Source organism: Vanacampus margaritifer, chromosome 2 (assembly GCF_051991255.1).
Source record: "Vanacampus margaritifer isolate UIUO_Vmar chromosome 2, RoL_Vmar_1.0, whole genome shotgun sequence".
Taxonomy (NCBI): Eukaryota; Metazoa; Chordata; class Actinopteri; order Syngnathiformes; family Syngnathidae; genus Vanacampus; species Vanacampus margaritifer.
Genome location: NC_135433.1, coordinates 41,482,566 through 41,504,529, shown reverse-complemented (window position 1 = coordinate 41,504,529; position 21,964 = coordinate 41,482,566). Strand labels below are relative to the sequence as shown.

Genomic DNA, 21,964 nt, shown 5'->3' with positions numbered 1-21,964 from the left:
TTTGGATAGCTAACTAGAAACGGAATGAAGAGCACTTGACGCATGACATGTTTAGCCCAAGTAATGACTTGACTCTGCGTACTGGAAATGAAGTAGGGTTGACTTGACTTGCTTGATTTTTGCCACATTGACTTGAACATGCTTGAAACTTACTTATGACTTGCGCATGTTACTTGTGGGACGGGATGACAATGACACTTGGAGTCTTAAGTGTTTTCCTCTTCTTTTGTCCTGTCAGCGTATCGATGCGGCGCGCCGGTCATCAGCAGTTTACAACGTGTGTATAACGCGAGCACGCCTGCGCTTTGCAACTCAAAGAACGCCATCCTCCACACAAGAGAGCAAAATAACGAACCCCCAGATGGCAAATGATACAAATTGGCTTTGCGGAACGTCATCTTCCCCAAGTTGATTCAATTTGTACCTGTTCGTTAGCTACACCTGCATATTCTAATGAAATCCAATTCACTACTTCTGCCTTTACAAAGATAATAACGCTCATTTATAATGTCAGAGCGGGATTCATTTATCTCTTTAAATTAAGATATCATAGAAGACTTCATTTATTTCAGTAGTTCAATTAAAAAAAGTTCAACTCATGTGCAAATTAGGGATGTTGGTTACCACATTTTTTCAGACCGATACCAAAGAGAGATTACTCAACTCTTGATTACTGACCAAGACCGATACCAAGTAATCGATGATACTAGTACTGTTAAACCAATGTCAGATACTTTTAAAGACATTTTGTTTATTCCTGACTGAAAGCAGAGAAGTTACTTTTCAATAGAGAAAATAAAACACAAACAGCTCACTCTGATTTAGGATTGGCACAAGAGGGCGCCATGGCTGGTATTGATGACTAGTATTGGCAGCCTTTGTAACTATTCGATACCTTGAAATAAGGCCAGTACCAGCCTGATACTGATACCCGGTATTGGTACTCACCCATCTTTAATACAAATAAATTCAAACACATCAAAAAATTATTCTCAGCTGGCAAATTCCCACCTAATTTCTGTCGTCAACGTCATCTTCTAATGATGTCTTTTAACTCATTCACTTCCATTGATGGCTATAGACGTCAAAAATTCATTTGAACTATTTCTATTAATTTTCCAATTTTTTGTAGTGAGTATGAAAACCTAAAAAAATGCTTTTTTTATTGTACATTTAGAACAGATATAACATTTGTGTTTAATCGTGAGTTAATTATTGAAGTCATGTGATTAATTATATTTGACATTTTTAATTGCCTGACGTAATTTAAAGAAAAGAAAAGATCATAAAAAATTAGGGGCGTCGGGCGATGACATTTTATTAAATTGCAATTAATCGCATGACTTCACTAGTTAACTCACGATTAATCACACATTTGATATCTGTTCTAAATGTACAATAAAAAAATCTAGGTTTTCACACTCTTGTTAACAAAAGTGGAAAAAAAATTGAAACTAATCAAAATCAAGTTAAAAGTTAAAATTCAAAAATTCATTTGAACTATTTCTATTAGTTTAACTTTTTTCCCCACTTTTGTTGACAAGAGTATGAAAACCTAGACATAAAAATATATATATATATATATATATATTTTTAAAGAAAAATTATTAAAAAATTAGGGAAGTCAGGCAATTAAATTAATTAAAAATTAGGGCCGTCAGGCGATTCAAATTTGTAATTGTAATTAATCGCATGACTTCAATAGTTAACTCACGATTAATCACAAATTTTATATCTGTTCTAAATGTACAATAAAAAAATTCTAGGTTTTCTTGTTAACAAAAGTGGATTTTTTTTTAACTAATCGAAATAGTTAAAATCAAGTTAAAAGTCAAAAATTCATTTGAACTATTTCTATTAGTTTAACTCCCCCCCCACACACACTTTTGTTAACAAGAGTATGAAAAACTATAATTTTTTAAAAAATAATCTTTTATTTAATTTTTTTTCAAAGAAAAGATTATTAAAAAAATTAGGGAAGTCAGGCGATTAAATTAATAAAAAATTAGGGGCGTCAGGCGATTAAATTTTGTAATTGTAATTAATCGCATGACTTCAATAGTTAACTCACGATTAATCACAAATTTTATATCTGTTTTTTTTTCTAGGTTTTCATATAAAATGAAATTCAATTTAAAAAAATGTTAAACTAATAGAAATAGTTCAAAATGATTTTTTGACGTCCATAGCCATCAATGGCAGTGAATGAGTTAAGGATGAAACTTCACTTTTGAATTCAACCACTGAACTGAACTTTTCCATGATCTTCAAGTTAATTGCGATGCACCTGCGTGTGAATTTTTTGGGAGATTGTCTTGGTCCCAATGTTTGCTCTCAGTATGACGCAGTGCAGTTCTCAAATCACACAGCAGTTACTTCATCTTTGTGAAGGCAAGATCTTGTTTTGTATCGCATTGTATTTGTGCAGTTGTATTTAACGTTTGTGTCTTATAATGAAGCTGAGTTCCTGAGAATATTCCTAAGGAGTTGGTTGTTTTGCATTTTATGCGTGTGGAGGACGAGGCTTCGGAGCGTGCGCTGCCAAGGACTGAATAGCACGTACTGTAGAAACCAAAGCGACTCTTAGGAATCCTCAGGCTGCAGTGACTTGCTTCATTGCTCTTTTCTTTCTCAAGCCAAGTACAGGCGGGTGACAAATTATTGGAAACAAACGAATGAATAAAGGAGTTGATTAGCTTTAGTTCTCCATGTTTTGTCACTGTAATGAATTTTCATGTCCAGTTGCGTAGGCGTAAATCGGAGGATATTTTGGAACAAGTTTAATATGAATGTTTATTTAAAACACTTTCAAGTAATGTTTTCCTTTAACTTGTCATTCGTTTGTATGAGAAGTTCAGTCAAAGTAGGAAGTAAAAAACAAAAAACAAACTTCTGGTCAATTCTGTCCATTTGCATTGGCTTTCCACAATTCTATTTATTTGAGCTTTCTCTTCTTCTTTTCTATTCCTCCCTGTTTTCCCCCTCGTTTGCTTCCTCTTATCCGTGATTCTGCGTGTCCCGCCCCCCCCCAATGTTTCTCCTCAACGATTGTCCTTTCCCATCTTCCGTCCGTCCGTCCGTCCGTCCACCTCTTTCTGACAGACCTGTGCGATTACAAGAACTTTGTGAATGATCGCCAGGCTGTCAATCAAAGGGGTGATCTCTCCACAGTGACCAATGCCATGACGGGCATGAGCCCCTCACCCTCGCTGTCGGCCATGTCCAGTCGCGCCGCCTCCATCAGCAACCTCCACGATCGCATTTTTAGCCCCGCCAGTGAGGAGGCCATCGAGAGGCTCAAGGTAGGCCGCGTCGGAGCCAAAAATGGGACCGCAGCGAAACCTTGACTAATGAGTGCCCCAATTTGGGATTCCTTCCTACTTACGAGCCATCATTTATTGAGTGAAATGAGAAATTTTTTTTGGGGGGGGGGGGGCAATTAAAGGGACAATGTGTAGAATTTAGTGCCTTCTAGTGGTGAACTAATACAATGCAACAACCTAAGTTTGAAGTGCGTGCATTTTGAAGCATTCACGCTACGGTGCCTCAGAGACTTTGCAAGCCTACCACCATTTACTACGTTCACATTCTTCTCCTTCATAGCAAAAAGATGATGGCGAAACGTGTCAGCGTCCTGTAAAACGTGCCGCGACTTATGTAATATAATTAGTGATTACCAGACTACGGTAAAACCCCCAAACTTTTTTTTTGCATATTATTCAATTTAATAGTGGGTTTTAAATCATTAGTGCACCACTAGATGGCACAAAATTCTACACACTGTCCCTTTAAGGCAATACTGTATAACCCAGTTATTTTCTGGAAAAACTCGCTTATTGTGTGTGTTTTTCTTTTGAATTTTATTGGGGGAAATTAACTTGATACATATAAATTCAGTATATTGAGTTTTACATTTGGTCATACAACAAATTCAACTTGTAAATCCAGGTACCATTACTGTATATGACATGACGCTATATGAACCCCCATCAAGTCCATTTTCACCTATTCCCCCCCCTCTCATGGAACTGGCCTATTCACTGAAAAACTCCCAATTTGAGCATTTTGCGTGTTTTCTGAAATGTCCCAATATGCCACAAGACGGCCCCAATGCCCCGGCTCATAGGAAAGTAGTAATTAATGTCTAGGAAGTATATTGAAGTGATTGATAAATCTTCGTTTGAGAGACTTGGTAGTGCATTGTTTTGTAAATTAAAGTAATTTGTAAACCATTTATTTTTTTCAGGGTAAAGTTATAAATTAATTTGACATTTTATTAACCTCTTTTGAAATCATAGTTAGTAGTATATTCATGCCATTCATGGTTTAAAGAATTAACAAGTATAGGCAATTATAAACCTTTTTGAAGGGCGTCAATAAATTATGTTTTTTAGCACAGGTTGACTCTACAGTATGACGTGATTTAGTAAGTGATCTATTTGTTTTCCCCAAAAGGAAACAGAGAAAATTATTGCAGAACTCAATGAAACTTGGGAAGAGAAACTACGGCGTACTGAGGCCATTCGCATGGAGAGGTTGGTTCAGTTCTTTTGTTTGTGCTGGATTTACGCTGCCTGGCACAATTCAGACTTTTGCCACTCAAGTGGCTCAGTTGGGATATGCATCATGGTAGCGTAAAGAGAAACAAAATACATCAAATTGAATATCTTTTATCTGATATCTGACATGCTTGAAATAGTTAAGTCTACAATGTACATGTCATTTTGCACTCAATTTTAGCATGTGAAAGGCTATTGTGTATATTGTTGTGTAGAACCCGCCATCCAACAAGTAAAAATGGTGACTGTGTTTGTGCAGAGAGGCCCTACTGGCTGAAATGGGTGTTGCCATGAGAGAAGATGGCGGCACAGTTGGTGTTTTCTCCCCCAAAAAGGTAAAGATTCTAATTATATACTTACTAAGTCCAAATCTGAATGTATCTTTTTTTTTTCTTTTTTCTTTTTACGCTTTAGACGCCACATCTGGTCAACCTAAACGAGGACCCGCTAATGTCCGAATGTTTACTGTACTACATTAAAGACGGCATCACAAAGTAAGACTATTTGAATATTAAGATTACGTACGTTTCGCTGTAATTGACATATCTTTACCCTGGTTAGGGTTGGCCGCGATGATGCCAAGGCGCGCCAGGACATCGTACTCAGCGGGCATTTTATCCGAGATGAACACTGCACCTTCAGTAGCACCACAGGCCCGCAGGGAGAAGGTGGATGAATTTATTTCTTATTTTTTTAATTTTTATTTTTTAAAATTTTTAAAATTTTAAAATTTTTAAATTAAAAAAATAAATAAATTATTTTTATTTTTTATTTAATACTAAAATCTCAATATAGAGACGAATGTTGGATTAACACTGCAGGTTCAAAGGAAAATTGCTTATTTGTGGCCATGAATTATATACCAGTATAATGTGTCCACAAAATACACATAGGTACGAGCCACATACTGTATTAGCATTTTGTGCCTACTTGCATCCATAATGTGGCTACAGTTTTTTTTTTTTTTTTTTTATAATTCCATCTCATCTTTGGGGCTCTATAAATATCCAATACCAATCTGATTTGTATCTTCATTTGGAAGAGTTTTGTTTCTATTTACTGCAGCATAAAAACAAAAAACAATCATCAACCATACAGTCTAGACTTCATGTAATGTATTTCATTCAAAAGGCTGTGTGGTTCTGGAGCCGTGTGAGGACGCAGAGACGTACGTTAATGGGAAGCGAGTCACATCGCCCACTGTGCTGCGTTCAGGTATCACTGCAAAAATAAAAATAAATAAAAAAATCCAATTGATGAAAAATGATCTGAAAAATTTGGCTTGGCAAATGTGTCCAATTTAGGCAACCGCATCATCATGGGCAAGAGTCACGTGTTCCGCTTCACCGACCCCGAGCAGGCGCGACTGGAGCGCGAGAGGACGCCGTGCGCCGAGACGCCGGTGGAGCCCGTCGACTGGGCCTTCGCTCAGAGGGAGCTGCTGGAGAAGCAAGGCATCGACATGAAGCAGGAGATGGAGCAGAGGTGCGAGATGACGTGTTGCGCTTTTTTGCTTATTCATTTGATTTGAAGAGAAAAATCCAAAACGGTATTACATCATTCGGCACAGTTTAGTAAAAGTAAAATCAATTATCTAGTCAAGGACAACAAGGACCTCCGCCAAGGCCATGTGGAATTTAAAAATGGAAAATCTCTTTTCAGGCTTCAGGAGCTTGAGGATCAATATCGTAAAGAAAGAGAAGAAGCCAGTATCTTGCTTGAGCAACAGAGGCTGGTAAAGACAAATTTTGTAAACATTTCATCACAACACAAGATTTTCTGCCTTTTTCTTGCTATGCACATCTTTTTTTCTCTTTCTAGGACTATGAGAGTAAGCTGGAGGCTCTCCAGAAGCAGGTGGACTCGCGCTACCTGGAATCGCCCGAAGAAGAAGAGGAACCAGAAGAAGAAGGTGAAATTAGCAGTAAATCATTCAAATGTTTCCTTTTTAACTTGGAATGTGTAACTTTTGGCAGCACGGTGGCTGACTGGTTAGCACGTCCGCCTCCCAGTGCAGAGGACGTGAGATCGAGTCCGGGCTTCGGCCTTCCTGCGTGGAGTTTGCATGTTCTCCCCGTGCTTGCGTGGGTTTTCACCGGGTACTCCGGTTTCCTCCCACATTCCAAAGACATGCATGGCAGGTTAATTGAACACTCCAAATTGTCCATAGGTGTGATTGTGAGTATGGTTGTTCGTCTCTGTGTGCCCTGCGATTGGCTGGCAACCAGTTCAGGGTGTACCCCGCCTACTGCCCGAAGCCAGCTGGGATAGGCTCCAGCACCCCCGCGACCCTAGTGAGGAAAAGCGGTCGAGAAAATGGATGGATGGATGGATGGGTGTAACTTTTGGTTCCGTCTCCAGTGCCGTGGACCAAGCGTGAGACAGAGCTGGCTCTGTGGGCTTTCCGCAAGTGGCGCTTCTACCAGTTCACCTCGCTCCGGGATCTGCTTTGGGGCAATGCCATCTTCCTCAAGGAAGCCAACGCGATAAGTGTGGAGCTGAAGAAGAAGGTGTGAGGAACAGAAAAGGATTTAAGGATTCTACAGTTTTTAATGAGCAAAAAAACAGAAACAGATGATGCAACATTTGTGTAAAAACTATTACGCAATCAATTGAAACTAAGGTAGCAACGTGTTTAGGTCCAGTTCCAGTTCGTCCTTCTGACGGACACGCTGTACTCCCCGCTGCCTCCCGACCTGCTGCCTCCCAGCGAGGCTAAGGAGAGGGAGAGACGACCGTTCCCGCAGACCATTGTGGCCGTTGAAGTGCAGGACCAGAAGAACGGAGCCACGCATTACTGGACTCTGGAGAAGCTCAGGTACTACAACGGAGTTCGCTTCCTATGGCGGCGACGCCTGATGTGTAAGAAAATTGGAACATATTTGTAAAGTCATAGTTAGAGTAAATATTGTACTGTTCAATTACAGTGGTACTTTGCTACTTTGCGGTTCACTTTATCGCAAATTTTTATTCGGGTCCATAACATAATAAGTCACACAAAAAAAAAAAAGATAATGAAAATGAAACCAGAAGTACGTTTAGCAATAATACTTTTCCTTTAAACATAAATAAAAAAATTAATTATCCATCCAAACAATTAGTAAACCTGTTTTTTAATGTCAAATAAATATTTTATAACTTATTATTTACTATTTGTATTTTAATTAATTAATTAATTTTATTTATTTATGTATTTTTTTTATTTGTATCTTATTTATTTTATTATTATTTATGTACCCCCTCATACCACCCCAAAATTATTATTATTATTAATATTATTATTATTTTATGTTGGGGGGGTGAAATTGGGGTGTTGAAATGTTTTTTTTTGTTATTTAAAGACCTGTACTTTGTGGAAATTCACAGCAAATAGTGAGGGAACACAATAAATGTTAAAAACAAGCAATAATAATTTTCCTTTAAACATAAATAAAATTGTTAATTAACCATCTAAACAATGAGTAAACCTTTTTCTTTTTAATGTCAAATAAATATTTTTCTTACCTTATTATAACTATTTTTTATTTATTTTATTTATTATTTTTATTTATTTATGTATTTATTATTAAATGTATTAACTTTATTTTATTATTATTTATTTATTCAAAAAAAAAACTTTTTTTGGGGAGGGGGGCGGTCATGGTGTTAAATTGGTGGGTTAAAATGTGTGTTTTTTGTTTTCGAACGACCCCTACTTCGTGGAAATTCACTGCGAAAAGTGAGGGAACACTGTAAATGTTAAAAACAACCATGACAAATCCAGGTTAGTTTGGCCTTGATGGAGGTATTTTCACAGCTCTGACTTTGTGCCCTCCTTGCCCTTGTAGGCAGAGATTGGACCTGATGAGAGAAATGTACGATCGCGCCGCAGAGCTCCCGAGCAGCGCCGTGGAGGACTGTGATCATGCCCTGACCGGCGGAGACCCCTTCTACGACCGCTTCCCGTGGTTCCGTCTGGTTGGCAGGTGAGTGAGTGGCTGTTCTCCATTCATGGCCGCCGTAAAGAATCACCAGTCAAATCATCAATTAAATTTCCCCGGCTCTCCTCAGGGCATTTGTGTACCTGAGCAACCTGCTATATCCGGTTCCACTGGTTCATCGGGTGGCCATCGTGAGCGAGAAGGGCGAAGTGAAGGGCTTCCTTAGAGTGGCTGTGCAGGCCATTTCAGGTCGGAATTTAATAGAGTTTATTGAAACAGCGCATTTAGTACATTTAGTAACCCTAACCTTAAGTGTTGTCTTGTGTTTGTAGCGGATGAAGAAGCTCCAGATTACGGTTCTGGTGTGAGACAGTCAGGCACGGCCAAGCTCTCCTTTGAAGATAAACAGTTTGAAAAGGTGACCTCTTTTGGTGATTTCTATCAAAGACATGTCATAAGTGATGTAAGCGTGAATATCAGAGTTGGCCATCGTCATTGACTGGAATTGATGGAAGTGCCCACCTTTTGGGGTGTGCTTCAGCATTTTCAGTGAATACTTGATGATGCGAAGCCTTGAAAAAATGCGCAGACTGAGCACTGTGTGAAGCAGGGATTATTTCTGTCGATTGCGGTGAGTACACACGGTCCTTCTCAATCCGTGTATTTTTGTGCCTACCAAAAGGTGGGCACTTCCATCAATCATCAATTCCAGTCAATGACGATGCCCACCTCTGGTGAATATATACTGTATATAGAAATATAACCGTTCTCAGCTCTGCACTTACAAACTCCAACCAATTTTGAATTTATTATGTTCATGCTTTTTAATTTGTCTATGGCTGTTTCACTCCTCTAGTTCCAGACCGATTCATGTTCACCGGTGGGCCTTTCCCACTCCAACACCTCCCAGGAGGAGCTCCGCATTGTGGAAGGAGAAGGTCAAAATGCGGAGGTGGGAATCTCTGCAGACGAAGTCAACAACAACACGTGTGAAGGTGAGGGGAAGCGCTTAGCTTCATATGACATCTGAGCGGTAACACACACCCCAATGTGTTTTTTAAAATTGTTTATGTTGTTCCACGTAGCTACCCCGGAGCTTCCACCAAGCCCCGTGAAGAGCTCGGGACTGGGTCTGGACCTTCCTTTGGAGCTGTCGCCAGAGAAGGCTTTGTCCCACCTTAAGATAGGAAGCACCTTCACCTTCAGAGTCACCGTCTTGCAGGCCTCCAGCATCTCGGCCGAGTACGCCGACATCTTCTGCCAGTTCAAGTGAGTGGATTGCACGTCATAAAATATGATCTGATCCTCATCTAGATCTACACTCTAAAAACAGTTGGGTCAAAAGTAACCCAAAAATGGACCGATCCTCTACTTGGGTCAATTTGAGCCAACTTTGAGTCAAGAAATGGGTCTTTCTATCAACTCATAAATATTGGTTAGATCCCTTACGTACTTGGGTCAAAAAATGTGGGTCATTTTCTATAAAAACAACCCAGAAAGTTGGGTCAAATTGACCCATAAAGTGGATCGGTCCATTTTTGATCCATAATTGAAGTTACCTTTGACTCAACTGTTTTTAGCGTGTAGAGTCAAGAGTCCAGTCAATGTGAAGAGATTGGAGGACTCTCCTGTCCTATAAAAACTCACACACCAATTTTGAGAAGAAGAATCCTAGAGTCTGGCTAAAGACTTAGAGAAATCTGAAAACTGTGATAGAAAACTCAGAAGTTGCGTTGTTGGAAGGATGAATGAACCTCACTTTGTTTTCTAGCTTTATCCACCGCCATGATGAAGCGTTTTCTACCGAGCCATTGAAAAACACGGGCAGGGGGCCACCGCTTGGCTTTTACCATGTGCAAAATGTAAGAAGTCAACAGGCTCACTCCTGCTCATTGATAAAGAAACAACCGGATACAGACAAATTATGATTTTCTTCCCTTAGATCTCAGTGGAGGTGACCAAGTCATTTGTGGAGTACATCAAGACCCAGCCCATCGTCTTTGAAGTATTTGGTCACTATCAAAAGCAGCCTTTCCCACCCCTTTGCAAGGATCTAATCAGGTGAGGATTGAATAGATCAAACAATTGATATCTTCAAAATGCATGAAAGTTTTCCACATTGATGATTTCTGTGCCTTTCAGTCCATTGAGACCTTCCAGAAGGCAGTTCCCCAGAGTGATGCCTTTGTCCAAACCAGGTGAGTGGCACAAGTGCCAGTGAGTCACATATGTGAACACCGAGCGATGCCCCGAATGTGTCTGACCTGGACAATCGCAAACAAATTACAGTCGGTGAATCACACCTGCGACATCTGGCGATTGATCCTGGCACGCATAGCAACTGAAAAACTGCTCTTCATACAAAGCCATACAATCCTCATACAGAGACGCACGCAATTCATCTTATTTCCAAGGTTTCCCCACGACCCTGAACTCCTTAAGTGGTCCAGAAATTATTTATGGCTGTCCAAGTTGTGTAAAGTGTTAATAATTCATCAGATTAGTGGAAGGATGCTGTAGTTACCACATACACATGCTAAGTATCCTGATAGATAGTGGAGGTTTTTGACCTGAACTAGCAGATAATCAATGTACCGTGTATAAAATGTGTAAAAAAAACAACAAAAAAAAACATGAACATTATCAGCTGTGTGAAACCAGAAAGGACTTTGCATCATAAATGACTCAAGAAAGTTCACTGTATCATATCTGTGGACTAATCAGTCGCATGGATCTGTTAACTAATCATTTTCAACCACTGTGCATAGATCACGAGAGACCATTAGGTGTGCCGTGGGAAATGATCAAGTATTGCATAATTGATCTGAAAACGATTATTTATTTACTACAAATAATGTAGTGTATCTTTGTCCTCATCATACAGTATAGGGATAAGCAGAACAATTAAATGCTGTTGATGCAGAGGTGGTACTAATGCTTACATTCTATACTTAAGTAGAAGTACAGAAAATGAGAATCTAATAAAAGCATAAAGTCCTAATTTAACTATTTTATTTAACATTACAGTACTATATACATTATTTACAAATCTCCAAACATAAGTGTTAACGTCTAGCACTCTCCCCAGCTAATGCTAACTCATGCTAACTAAACACTAACCCATGCTAATTCTGCGTTCGTAATTCTCACCAAAATATGTGTTGCTTTACCACTAAACCAACTGTTTTGTTGCCTTTGTTTCGATAAAACCAATGCTAAACGGTGATCAAATGTTGTGTGTCGTGACTACTGACTAATCAATCACTGCTTGTCTCAGATTAGACTGAGAATTTTTGAAGGACAGAAGCTGTTGATTTTCCAGCTGGCAAAAGACACATGAATCATTCTTGGAGCCAACAGCATCTAACAATTAATTCTCTTAAATGAGGCCAGACGCAGAATATGTTGCCTCATCATCTCTGAGTCACCTTCCGCCATGATTCTGCAGTTCTCCGCTTTAGAAGACTCTTAAGATCTCAATCAGTACAGATACCTGATACACAACTCAAGTACAGGAACAAAGTACTGTCGGTACTCTGTAAAAAAAAACAATGTTTATCTATAGATTTTTAAAATATCCTTTAGTTTTCAAAAATAGACTGTAATCTTTCTGTTATTTCACTGTATTTTTCTGGTGTCCCAGCTGCCGGAAAATTACTTTTATTTTTATTTTATTTTAACAGTGTAGGATATGTCTCCATATCCATGTCTTATCTGTTCCAGTACCGGCCACCAAGCTCAGCACTCTTACCCGCTCTGCTGCCGGACCTTGTCACTCCAAATATGACCTCATGGTCTTCTTTGAGATCTGTGAGCTGGAAGCCAGTGGAGAGTGAGTTTGATAACTATGTAATATGAGTTCTTATTTGTGTTATGTGCTATTTGATACCAGAATTTTATTTAGGATCATTTAAATCTAATCTCCCAGGGGTGGGCAAGCAATGGACAGATGGGCCAGGTCATTTACGTATAATGTTTTTTTTATATTGTATATTTTATTTATTTACTTAATTAAAAATAATTACATGTGTATGCAAATTATTTTACTAATAAAATATTTGTAGATTTAAAAATAATCCACGCTGCTTGCACTGAGGTCTGGCGAATCACAACTCTGAATTGGTAACATAATTCATTTTACTAATATTTCTTATTTTCTAATTCATGACAAATCATTTACTCAATTATTTAATTAGCAAAATAAATAAAAAGGAATGACTTGCTAATTGAAATGCTTCGGTGGGCCGGATTAACTCATTCACTGCCATTGACGACTATAGACGTCAAAAATTCATTTGAACTATTTCTATTAGTTTAACATTTTTCCCCCACTTTTGTTAACAAGAGTATCAAAACCTAGAAGAAAAATATTGTACATTTAGAACAGATATAAAATTTGTGATTAATCATGAGTTAACTATTGAAGTCATGCGATTAATTACTATTATAAATTTTAATCGCCTGACGGCCCTAATTTTTAGTAATCTTTTCTTTAAAAAAAAAAATAAAGAAAAGATTATTTGAAAAAAAATGTCTAGGTTTTCATACTCTTGTTAACAAAAGTGGAAAAAAAAAAGTTAAACTAATAGAAATAGTTCAAATGAATTTTTGACGTTTATAGCCGTCAATGGCAGTGAATGAGTTAACAAAGGAAGCAGGCCTACTGTACACATGCTGCAATGTGTGAATTTGTTGATTGTGTTCCTCTTTATAGTTACATCCCAGCTGTTGTTGACCACCGAGGTGGGATGCCCTGCCATGGCACGTACCTTCTACATCAGGTCTGAACACATCAATATTATAGTTAGAGAAAGGAAAAACTATATATATATATATATATATATATATATATATATATAAAATATTTCAGTAGTAAAAGAAAGCTATCATAAAAAGCTAAAAACTACCTTTTCTAAAGTCCCACAGTGACCCACTTGTGACTTCAGAGTGCTCTCAAGCCAAATGTTTCACCTGCTGTCTTGAATGTCTTTTCTTCAGTATTGATCCCCATTAGTGAAATCCAAACAGAAAACGCTATAATTCCTACCAGGGACTAAAACAGTAATTTACGACTTGGGTTGCCAAATAAAGCGTTTCTGGCCCGATGTACTGTATGAAGACCCGTTTACTGTGTTTTCAAAGTCTAGCGAAACCTGCCACTCTTGAATACAAATGAACTGTTGTTCAAAAACCAGAATGAGCATGTTTACAAAAAACGGGATATGGACGAAATAGGCCACACTTTGTTCATTTCACGTTCAACCAAAATATGAACAAGTTCATTCACTTTCATTTATGAACCCATTCAGTTACAAAAAATGTTCATTCAAAGTACTTTAATCACAGCACCGCTGCCATTATTATTAGTCTAATGTAAATCTGCTATCTTAAGGCCGATATGCAATGGGAAATGCTCTGGACAAGCTAACAAAAATTAGCATTGGTGTAGCGGCCATTTAAACCATCAGTCAACTGTTACTGAACACAAATCGAACATAAGACAGTACTAGCAGGCATATATAATTTCTGCTTTGTGGACGATATTAAATTAAATATAATAATGTATTTGCTACTTCTTCTTGACTTAATCAATCAACTCTACCTGCGTCACACTACTGCCACCTTCAGGCTAATGTGTACAAATCAGAGGTGTGTGTAATATGTGACAACCCCTCATCCCCGAATAAAAATAGGGTTCAAAAATATATTTGTTAGAAATATCTTGTATTCCTGCATTCAAATCTATTGAGGATTTGGCTAATGTGGAGTATTAGAGTGTTTCAGCATTATCGAGTTATTGCTTCTTCCTGATCTTGCAGGGTATCCAGAGAAGAATCACAGTAACCATTGCACATGAAAACGGGAATGACATTGAATGGAAAGAGGTGAAGGAACTGGTGATTGGTGAGTACCCAAAAGAATGTGATCTCAGTGATTTGACGTGATTGTTTTTACCCCCCCGGCACCAATTCAAGCATATTTGGTATTTTTGTGTGAAAACCAGGTCGTATCAGAAACACCCCGGAGGCTGACGAGACCATCATAGACCCCAACATTCTCTCCCTGAATATCCTGTCTTCTGGATACTTCTGGCCAAAACATGATGACAAGTATGCATTTAATTACAGATCAACCGATTTTGCATACCAGAAAGAAGCATTCACAGTTCTTCACTATTGGCACATTTTGCTATGTTACAGGCTTATTCTAAAATGGAATAAATTAAGTTTCCCTTAAAATTCTACATACAACACCCCATAATAACAATATTTTTAAAAAATTACGTATATAATTTTTTTTACACAACAATTACAACCTCAAGTGGTTTTGAATTTTGGCACACATATCTTTGGTCATGTTTGTCCATTCATCTTTGCATCACCTGTCAAGCTACATCGTAACAGAATGTGTCAAAAGTGAAACCCTATGAATACTTACAGCATACAGCTAACATTATATCTATCTGGCTCTATTTTTTGTTTATTTACTTCAAATCAACAAGGCTATGATTTGTTTTGCATGAATCTAATTTCCCTCTTTAACATTTCATTTCCTATTTCTTTCTTCCTCACTGGCAGCGTCTCCTTGGGAGTTGATCATAGGTATTTCTTGATCAATCTGGCTGCTTACTTACCATCACTTCCAAGTGGCTGACTCATTTCCTCTTCCAAAAACATCAACACCAAATCCTAACATTGATTTTCTGATAACAGGACCTTCTACCGGTTCGAGGCAGCGTGGGACAGCTCCATGCACAACTCCCTGCTCCTCAATAGAGTGACACCCTACAGAGAGAAAATCTACATCACCCTCTCGGCCTATCTCGAGGTATCGTTTCATCGCCCCGAACCCTAAACGAGGACAAATACTGTCGAAAATTGATATGTTTGAATTGCGTTGTGTTTCTTTGGACCAGATGGAGAACTGCACTCAACCTACCGTTATCACTAAAGATTTCTGCATGGTGTTCTACTCCCGCGACACAAAACTTCCCGCGTCTCGTTCCATCCGAAATCTCTTCAGTACCGGCTGCCTCAGGCCTTCAGAGAGGTTGGCAATTATCACGATTGTCTGACTTACTGTACTTATTTTAAATTGAATTTGGTGGCAAATTACATCTATAACCCCCTCGCTCACAGTAACCGTGTCACTGGAGTCTACGAGGTGACTCTTTGCTACTTGGCTGACAACGGGAGTCCAGGTAAGAGTTTGTGCCAATCAATCACAAATAATATATCATTGGATTTTTTCTTTTATTTGAAAGCTTTAATTTTCTTCTTCAGGCATGCAGCGGCGTCGCAGGCGAGTGCTGGACACCTCGGTGGCGTACGTCCGAGGGGAGGAGAACCTGGCTGGGTGGAGGCCTCGCAGCGACAGCCTCATTTTGGACCACCAGTGGGAGCTGGAGAAGCTCAGCTTACTGCAGGAGGTGAGTTAAGTCATTCGGTGCCATTGACGGTTTTAGACATTAAAAATCCATTTGAACTGGGCTGGCAGTGAATGAGTTAAGAGGGGTATACACGTACCGACAATTGTGCCATTCGTTTGTAGTCTGTACTTGGAGGGGTTCTGCAGAAGTCTTGAATAACACTACATAAAGATATAGATATTTATATTGATATACAGTGGAACCTCGAGTTACAAATGATCCGTTTTACAAACTTTTCAAGTTACAAACTACATTTTGAAACAGGTTGAAAATATGCCTCTAGTTACGTATATGTTTCGTACTGTGCGTCTCACGCTAACCATCATTGGTTCTGTGCATAATTCATTGCAATAGTTGCTGCTGATTTTTTAAAAACTCTTAATTAGAGGCTATTTAAAGGCTTCAAACGCCCCAAACCCCAAAACGCCCCAAAACAACAGTGGCTGCTTTAATGTCATTAGCGTGTCAAAAAAGACAAATTTCCAATTTTTTGTCAAAAACAAACAAACAGAAAATAGACAGACAAAAGGAAAACGTGAATAAGATTCTGATGTTTTGGATGGCGACTATTTTTCAGTGGTGGAGCTGTTATCCTTCTCTCTTCCTCTCATGAAGTTAAACTACAATAAGCACTTGTTTGTTTAGTGTGTGATTTTTTTGCCATAGTGATGAAATATATTTTCACTTATTTTTATGTTGTACTGTATTTATTTCCAACCACGAACCAATTCAAATTTGAAAATAATCTATATACTATATAAACTATATATACTATACTGTATATACTCTCTCTATCTATCTATCTACTGTATATTTAAGGGCTGGAACAGATTGATTTCCATTCATTTCGATGGGAAAAGTTACCTTGATTTAAGAACTCACAAAGGAGGTCATGGAACCAATTAAGTTTGTAGTACCCTACGGGGTGAAAAAAGAAAATCATTATACACAATGACAGTGGTTAAATTGGCAACACTGAGTAGCGCTAGCTTTGTTCTTTGTCATGGTAACAGAAGCCACATTCAGATCCTTTGTGTAGATTGGTTGAAGAATGCCAGAAATACTTTGAGTTCAGCAGTGTACAAGTACCAAGCAAAAAATATTAGATAATTAGATCCAAATGGAGCGTTTATGGCCAAAATAACAGAGGGTCGAGAATCCAGCCTTGTGGAACGCCTAATGTTGTTGACTCACTTCATCATTGTGGATCATCTGATTATCGCAACAAAAGCCAATATGTTAAATGTTATTTTTAAGATTACTGCTAATTAAATGATACGGACCCATAAAATCTTCATCCATCCAGCCAAAATGATGTAACATGATAACTTGTAACAGGATGGACAATACAAAAACAAACAAAGGATAAGCCACCAAATCTTGATACGCATCTACCGCCCTGTCCTAAGGTGGAGAAGACCCGGCATTACCTGCTTCTGAGGGAGAAGCTGGAGGCCACCCTGCTGGCCGGCCAGGATGCTCTCTACAAGGGCGGCGACATCAGCGACTTTGCCAAGAGTCCGATCCTTAGCCAGAGTCCTGCAGACGGGAGCCCGGCACTGGACAGCCCCAACCAGAGGCAGAGGGAGCTGGCTGTCAAGGTGAAACCTCCGGAACTCATCTCATCTGTCTTCTTGTTGGACACTTCACAATATCTTTTTTTTTTTTTCTGTTCCTTTCCAGTGTCTGCGTCTGCTGATGCACACCTTCAACAGGGACTACAGCCAGGTGAGCAGCAGTGCCAGTGAGAGCAAGGTGAGCCCCTGCCCAAACCCTTTAATCCGGCCTGTAATTCCCTCGGAAAACTTTAGTGGCCAAGCCCTGCTCTCCATTAGATGCGCTTATTAGTCATTCATCACATGTCCTTATCTGTCTATTCTTTTTTTTAATGATCATCTCTTAATATTTTTCCCTCTCTTTGTCACAGTGCTCTATTAGTCGATCCTGTATTGCATCTTTATAGAACATAATACAATATAAAATTTTATTCAAATTTTACATTTCTCATCTTTATTGGGATGTAAGTATGATTTTCAGTCTTTCTTCTTTTTTGATGGACCAACTGTGACAAATAGTGTTAAGAGTTGCATCCTAAGGCATCCAAGAAGAACTTGAAGGAGACATATTATGGAAAATTGACTTTTTGTTGTCACACTTACTGAAAATGCACTTCTCAATTTAGCCAAAACTTCACAATATGGCTAATTTACATGATAACAGCCCCTATGTGAGTTTCTCTGCCCATGATTAGCCAGCTATGCCAGGGGAAAATTTTGAGCCACTTTCAAGTGACCGCACATTATCATGCAACACCCACATCCCCCCTGCAATCAAATCAATGTCAAAATGTAAGCAAAGCAGCATTAGCTAACAGTGTTAGCTTTTGAAAAGTGGCGCTTGGAGTGGTGCCTTGAGATATGAGTGACCCAACTTGACGAGTTTATTGAGAGATGAGCCGTTGAGAATGACATATTGTGTATTTTAAAACAACCGCAAAATTTAGCTTTAGCTCAGTCCGTTTTAGCTCAAAGTTAACGAACAGTGCAGAACTGCACGTGTTGATAGACAATATAGAAATGCTCACAGGCATATATTCTTTATCTTCTGCAATGAATGGCTAGTTTTACTGGCTCTATGTATTGTATATCCAAATATACTGACCCCGGGTGGCCAAGGTGCACATACCAACAGGAGCAGCACAATGGCCATTGAATTTAACGACCCAAAAATGTGGCAAAAAAAAAGTTTAATTCTTTACATTATATTTCATAATGTATGTAAAAGCATGCGAGAAATTTTATTACACCATCTAAGTGTTTGATATTGTGGGGAAAATGCATAATATGTCTCCTTTAAAGTCCAAAAATATGTTTATCAGCATACACTAGTGATAATATTAACCTGTCCTCCAAAATAACCCATCAATTTAATGACTCCTTGAAAAAAAATCCCTAGTGACGTGTTTGGCTTCCTACTAACTTTCCATGTAAGTCCTGCATGGCCATCTTAACACCACCCAAGGGGCTCTTTTAGACAGTCCGATGCTACAAATGGACCAATTCTCGAATGCTGGCGTGTGTTTACGTATGTGCCGTGTCGTCCCGTGTGTGCGTTTCTCTCCATGCGTGTCCGTGTGTCTCCGAAGCTCTCTGAGATATCAGCGTCGCTGATGAGGGAGGCGTCCGTGTCCACGCTGAGCACGCTCACACCGTCCTCCACCTGCCCTTCGCTCATCGAGGGACACTACGACATCAGGTGAGCGACTCTTACCATGTACATATCATACGTTTTTTTTTTTTTTTTTGCAATAGTCTAAACATTCTGATTGATATTACATTTGTGGAATATGAGTTATGAAGCAAAATCCAGCCGATTTTATCCATCTCAGGGGGCGGCCATTTTGCCACTTGCTGTCGACTGAAAATGACACCACAGTTCAGGGCTTAGGCAACAATCAATCACAGCTCACCTGTTTTCTGAAGTTGAGCTCTGATTGGTTCTTACCTGAGCCCTGACCAACTGTGATGTCATTTTCAGTCGACAGCAAGTGGCAAAATGGCCGCCTTCTGATATTGATAAAAATAGCTGGAGTTTGCTCATTTGCTCATATGCCACTAACACAATATTAACCAAAATACCCATATTTAGACTAGTGTGGCTGCAGAGAAAATATTATTGTCAAGAATTTGTTTTTTTGGGGGTTGACGTCAGGAAGGGGACGCTTGCACATTTACATGGGAATTTGTGGTGGTTCCCAAAACTTTTTGTAAAATACTATTTAGACACTTTTATACATTTAAAAAAAAAAATTATGCAGATTTATTGACGGCATTTTTAACAAAACATAAAAAATTTGCTTAACTCATTCACTGCCATTGACAGTTAGACGTCAAAAATTCATTTGAACTATTTCTATTAGTTTCACTTTTTCCCCCCACTTTTGTTAACAAGAGTATGAAAACATAAAAAAATATATATATTGTACATTTAGAACAGATATAAAATTTGTGATTAATCGTGAGTTAACTATTGAAGTCATGCAATTAATTACAATTAAAAAATGTAATTGTCTGACATCCCTAATTTTTAATAATCTTTTCTTTCTTTTTTTAATTAGAGGCATCAGGTGATTACAATTTTTAATTGTAATTAATCACATAACAACTAGTTAACTCAAGACTAATCACAATTTTTATATCCGTTCTAAATGTCCAATATTTTTTTTTCTAGGTTTTCATACTCTTCTTAACAAAAATGAAAACTAATAGAAATAGTTCAAATGAATTTTTTTTGATGAATTTTTGACATCTATAGCCGTCATTGGCAGTGAATGAGTTCATTTGAATGCGGCTAACAGTGAAGTACACCCCCGCCTATCCGCTGTTTGGCATTCGCAAATTTGCTGATTTGTTGGAGAAACTTAAAACCTCTTGTACTCCCTTTTTTATGGTCAGTCAAAAGCAATAACAGTATTGCTTTGGCGCCATCTGGTGGCATCTTGGTGTCAAGGGCAAATGTTGTCATTTTTGTCGTAGACACACTGAGCCCGGTTCCGGAGCGTCCACCCCCGATCTGGACCCGTTCAGCCCCGTGGACCGAAAGAAAACTCTCAAAGGTTGCAGCTTTGTTCCAGACATACAGGAGATACGAGTCAGGTCGGGATCATTGCAATCACACGCTTGTTTGTGCTTCAATTAAACATTATGTATATACGTATATTAGAGTCTTAGTAATTGAATGGAACAAATACTGAAATGAGTGTTCTGAATACATTTCTGTCCCCCCACGTGACCCATTATGTTATGTACAGTCCAATCGTGTCCAAGAAGGGCTACCTCCACTTCCTGGAGCCCCACGCCAGCGGCTGGGTGAAACGCTACGTGGTGGTGCGCCGGCCCTACGTTTACCTCTATCGCAGCGAGAGGGACAGCGTGGAGCGAGCCGTCATCAACCTATCGTCGGCCAAAGTGGAATACAGTGAAGACAAGCAGACTTTGCTGCGGGTACGAGGCAAAAGCGATTCTCGGTGAAGTGAGTGTCACGAGTGACTGGGGTTCTTTTTCCACCTGTCTGCAGACTCCAAACACGTTTGCCGTGTGCACCGAGCATCGCGGGATACTGCTTCAAGCCAACAATGACAAAGAGATGCACGACTGGCTTTATGCCTTCAATCCTCTGCTGGCGGGCACCATCAGGTGAGTCTCGGAAGTTGCCATCAATAGAATGGAATTTGACGACGTAGGCAAAAAAGGCGCGGCGGTTCTTTGTCGAGCAGTGAAACTGGTGTCGCGGTTAATTTTTTTCTAACTTTACAGCGGGTCCAACTGAGTGTGAAATAGTTGCTTCTAACCAAAATGGCCGGCTTCCTGCTCCATTTCAAGTATGGGCCCTTGAGACCTTTTTCTGCCATCCACCCAAATTCATGTTGGGGGCTACCCCCCAAAGTTTAGGAGGTGTAAATGAGTGTAAAATAATGGATTCATACCAAAATGGTACCTGTTCAATTTCATACAAGGGTCCTTGATATTTTTGTGTGCATCCTGTTATGATGGATATGCCCACTAAATTTCATGTAGATCAGACAAACGAGTGACAGGGTCTGTGGGTTTTTTTCTTCTAACTTTTCAGGGGAATATAACAAAGTGGAAATGACTGCTTAAAACTAAAATGGCTGATGGTTTGTTACATTTTTGGCATGGGTCCTTGAGACTTTTTGTGCATCGTGTGCTAGGGTAGAAATGTCTAAATTTATTCCTGATCAGTCAAACGGGTGTCGGAAGTTCTTTTTTTTCTCAAGAATTAACCCTTATATGAAATGATCATCAAACTTGCACCACTCCCATGAAATACTTTCGGCCCAAAAATTTGGCAATTTCGTGTCAACCATCTGTTTAAGGCTCTGGAGCCACATGTGGCTCTTTAGTCCCTCTCCTGTGGCTCTGTGTGGGTCGCTAAAAAAATTCGTAGAAATTAATGGTTTTTTTTACTTTTTTTTATTATTTTTTAGATAACCCTAACCCTTTAATGAATTAATGATTAGATATAAAATTAATAAT

General features: G+C 38.9%; 1 protein-coding gene across 5 annotated transcripts in view; it reads left to right on the top strand.

Annotated features, from left to right (window-relative positions):
• The window catches only part of kif1ab (kinesin family member 1Ab), a 36,033-nt gene that overhangs the window by 8,570 nt on the left and 5,499 nt on the right, over positions 1-21,964 (top strand). The window contains exons 14-47 of one of the 5 annotated variants that reach the window (XM_077556070.1): positions 3,172-3,302; positions 4,456-4,535; positions 4,819-4,894; positions 4,974-5,053; positions 5,121-5,227; positions 5,691-5,774; positions 5,864-6,044; positions 6,222-6,294; positions 6,381-6,471; positions 6,921-7,069; positions 7,199-7,377; positions 8,387-8,524; positions 8,610-8,728; positions 8,812-8,897; positions 9,336-9,474; positions 9,565-9,748; positions 10,251-10,341; positions 10,422-10,540; positions 10,622-10,677; positions 12,203-12,311; positions 13,194-13,260; positions 14,299-14,383; positions 14,484-14,589; positions 15,058-15,081; positions 15,193-15,307; positions 15,396-15,529; positions 15,619-15,680; positions 15,763-15,908; positions 17,318-17,509; positions 17,592-17,663; positions 19,054-19,163; positions 20,444-20,563; positions 20,719-20,911; positions 20,985-21,103. In XM_077556070.1, coding sequence (XP_077412196.1) covers positions 3,172-3,302; positions 4,456-4,535; positions 4,819-4,894; positions 4,974-5,053; positions 5,121-5,227; positions 5,691-5,774; positions 5,864-6,044; positions 6,222-6,294; positions 6,381-6,471; positions 6,921-7,069; positions 7,199-7,377; positions 8,387-8,524; positions 8,610-8,728; positions 8,812-8,897; positions 9,336-9,474; positions 9,565-9,748; positions 10,251-10,341; positions 10,422-10,540; positions 10,622-10,677; positions 12,203-12,311; positions 13,194-13,260; positions 14,299-14,383; positions 14,484-14,589; positions 15,058-15,081; positions 15,193-15,307; positions 15,396-15,529; positions 15,619-15,680; positions 15,763-15,908; positions 17,318-17,509; positions 17,592-17,663; positions 19,054-19,163; positions 20,444-20,563; positions 20,719-20,911; positions 20,985-21,103 — 3,817 coding nt within the window. Of the gene's footprint in view, positions 1-3,102; positions 3,303-4,455; positions 4,536-4,818; positions 4,895-4,973; positions 5,054-5,120; positions 5,228-5,690; positions 5,775-5,863; positions 6,045-6,221; positions 6,295-6,380; positions 6,472-6,920; positions 7,070-7,198; positions 7,378-8,386; positions 8,525-8,609; positions 8,729-8,811; positions 8,898-9,335; positions 9,475-9,564; positions 9,749-10,250; positions 10,342-10,421; positions 10,541-10,621; positions 10,678-12,202; positions 12,312-13,193; positions 13,261-14,298; positions 14,384-14,483; positions 14,590-15,057; positions 15,082-15,192; positions 15,308-15,395; positions 15,530-15,618; positions 15,681-15,762; positions 15,909-17,317; positions 17,510-17,591; positions 17,664-19,053; positions 19,164-20,443; positions 20,564-20,718; positions 20,912-20,984; positions 21,104-21,964 lie in introns of all 5 variants that reach the window. The other 4 variants (XM_077556069.1, XM_077556067.1, XM_077556071.1 and 1 more) reach the window with 4 other exon arrangements.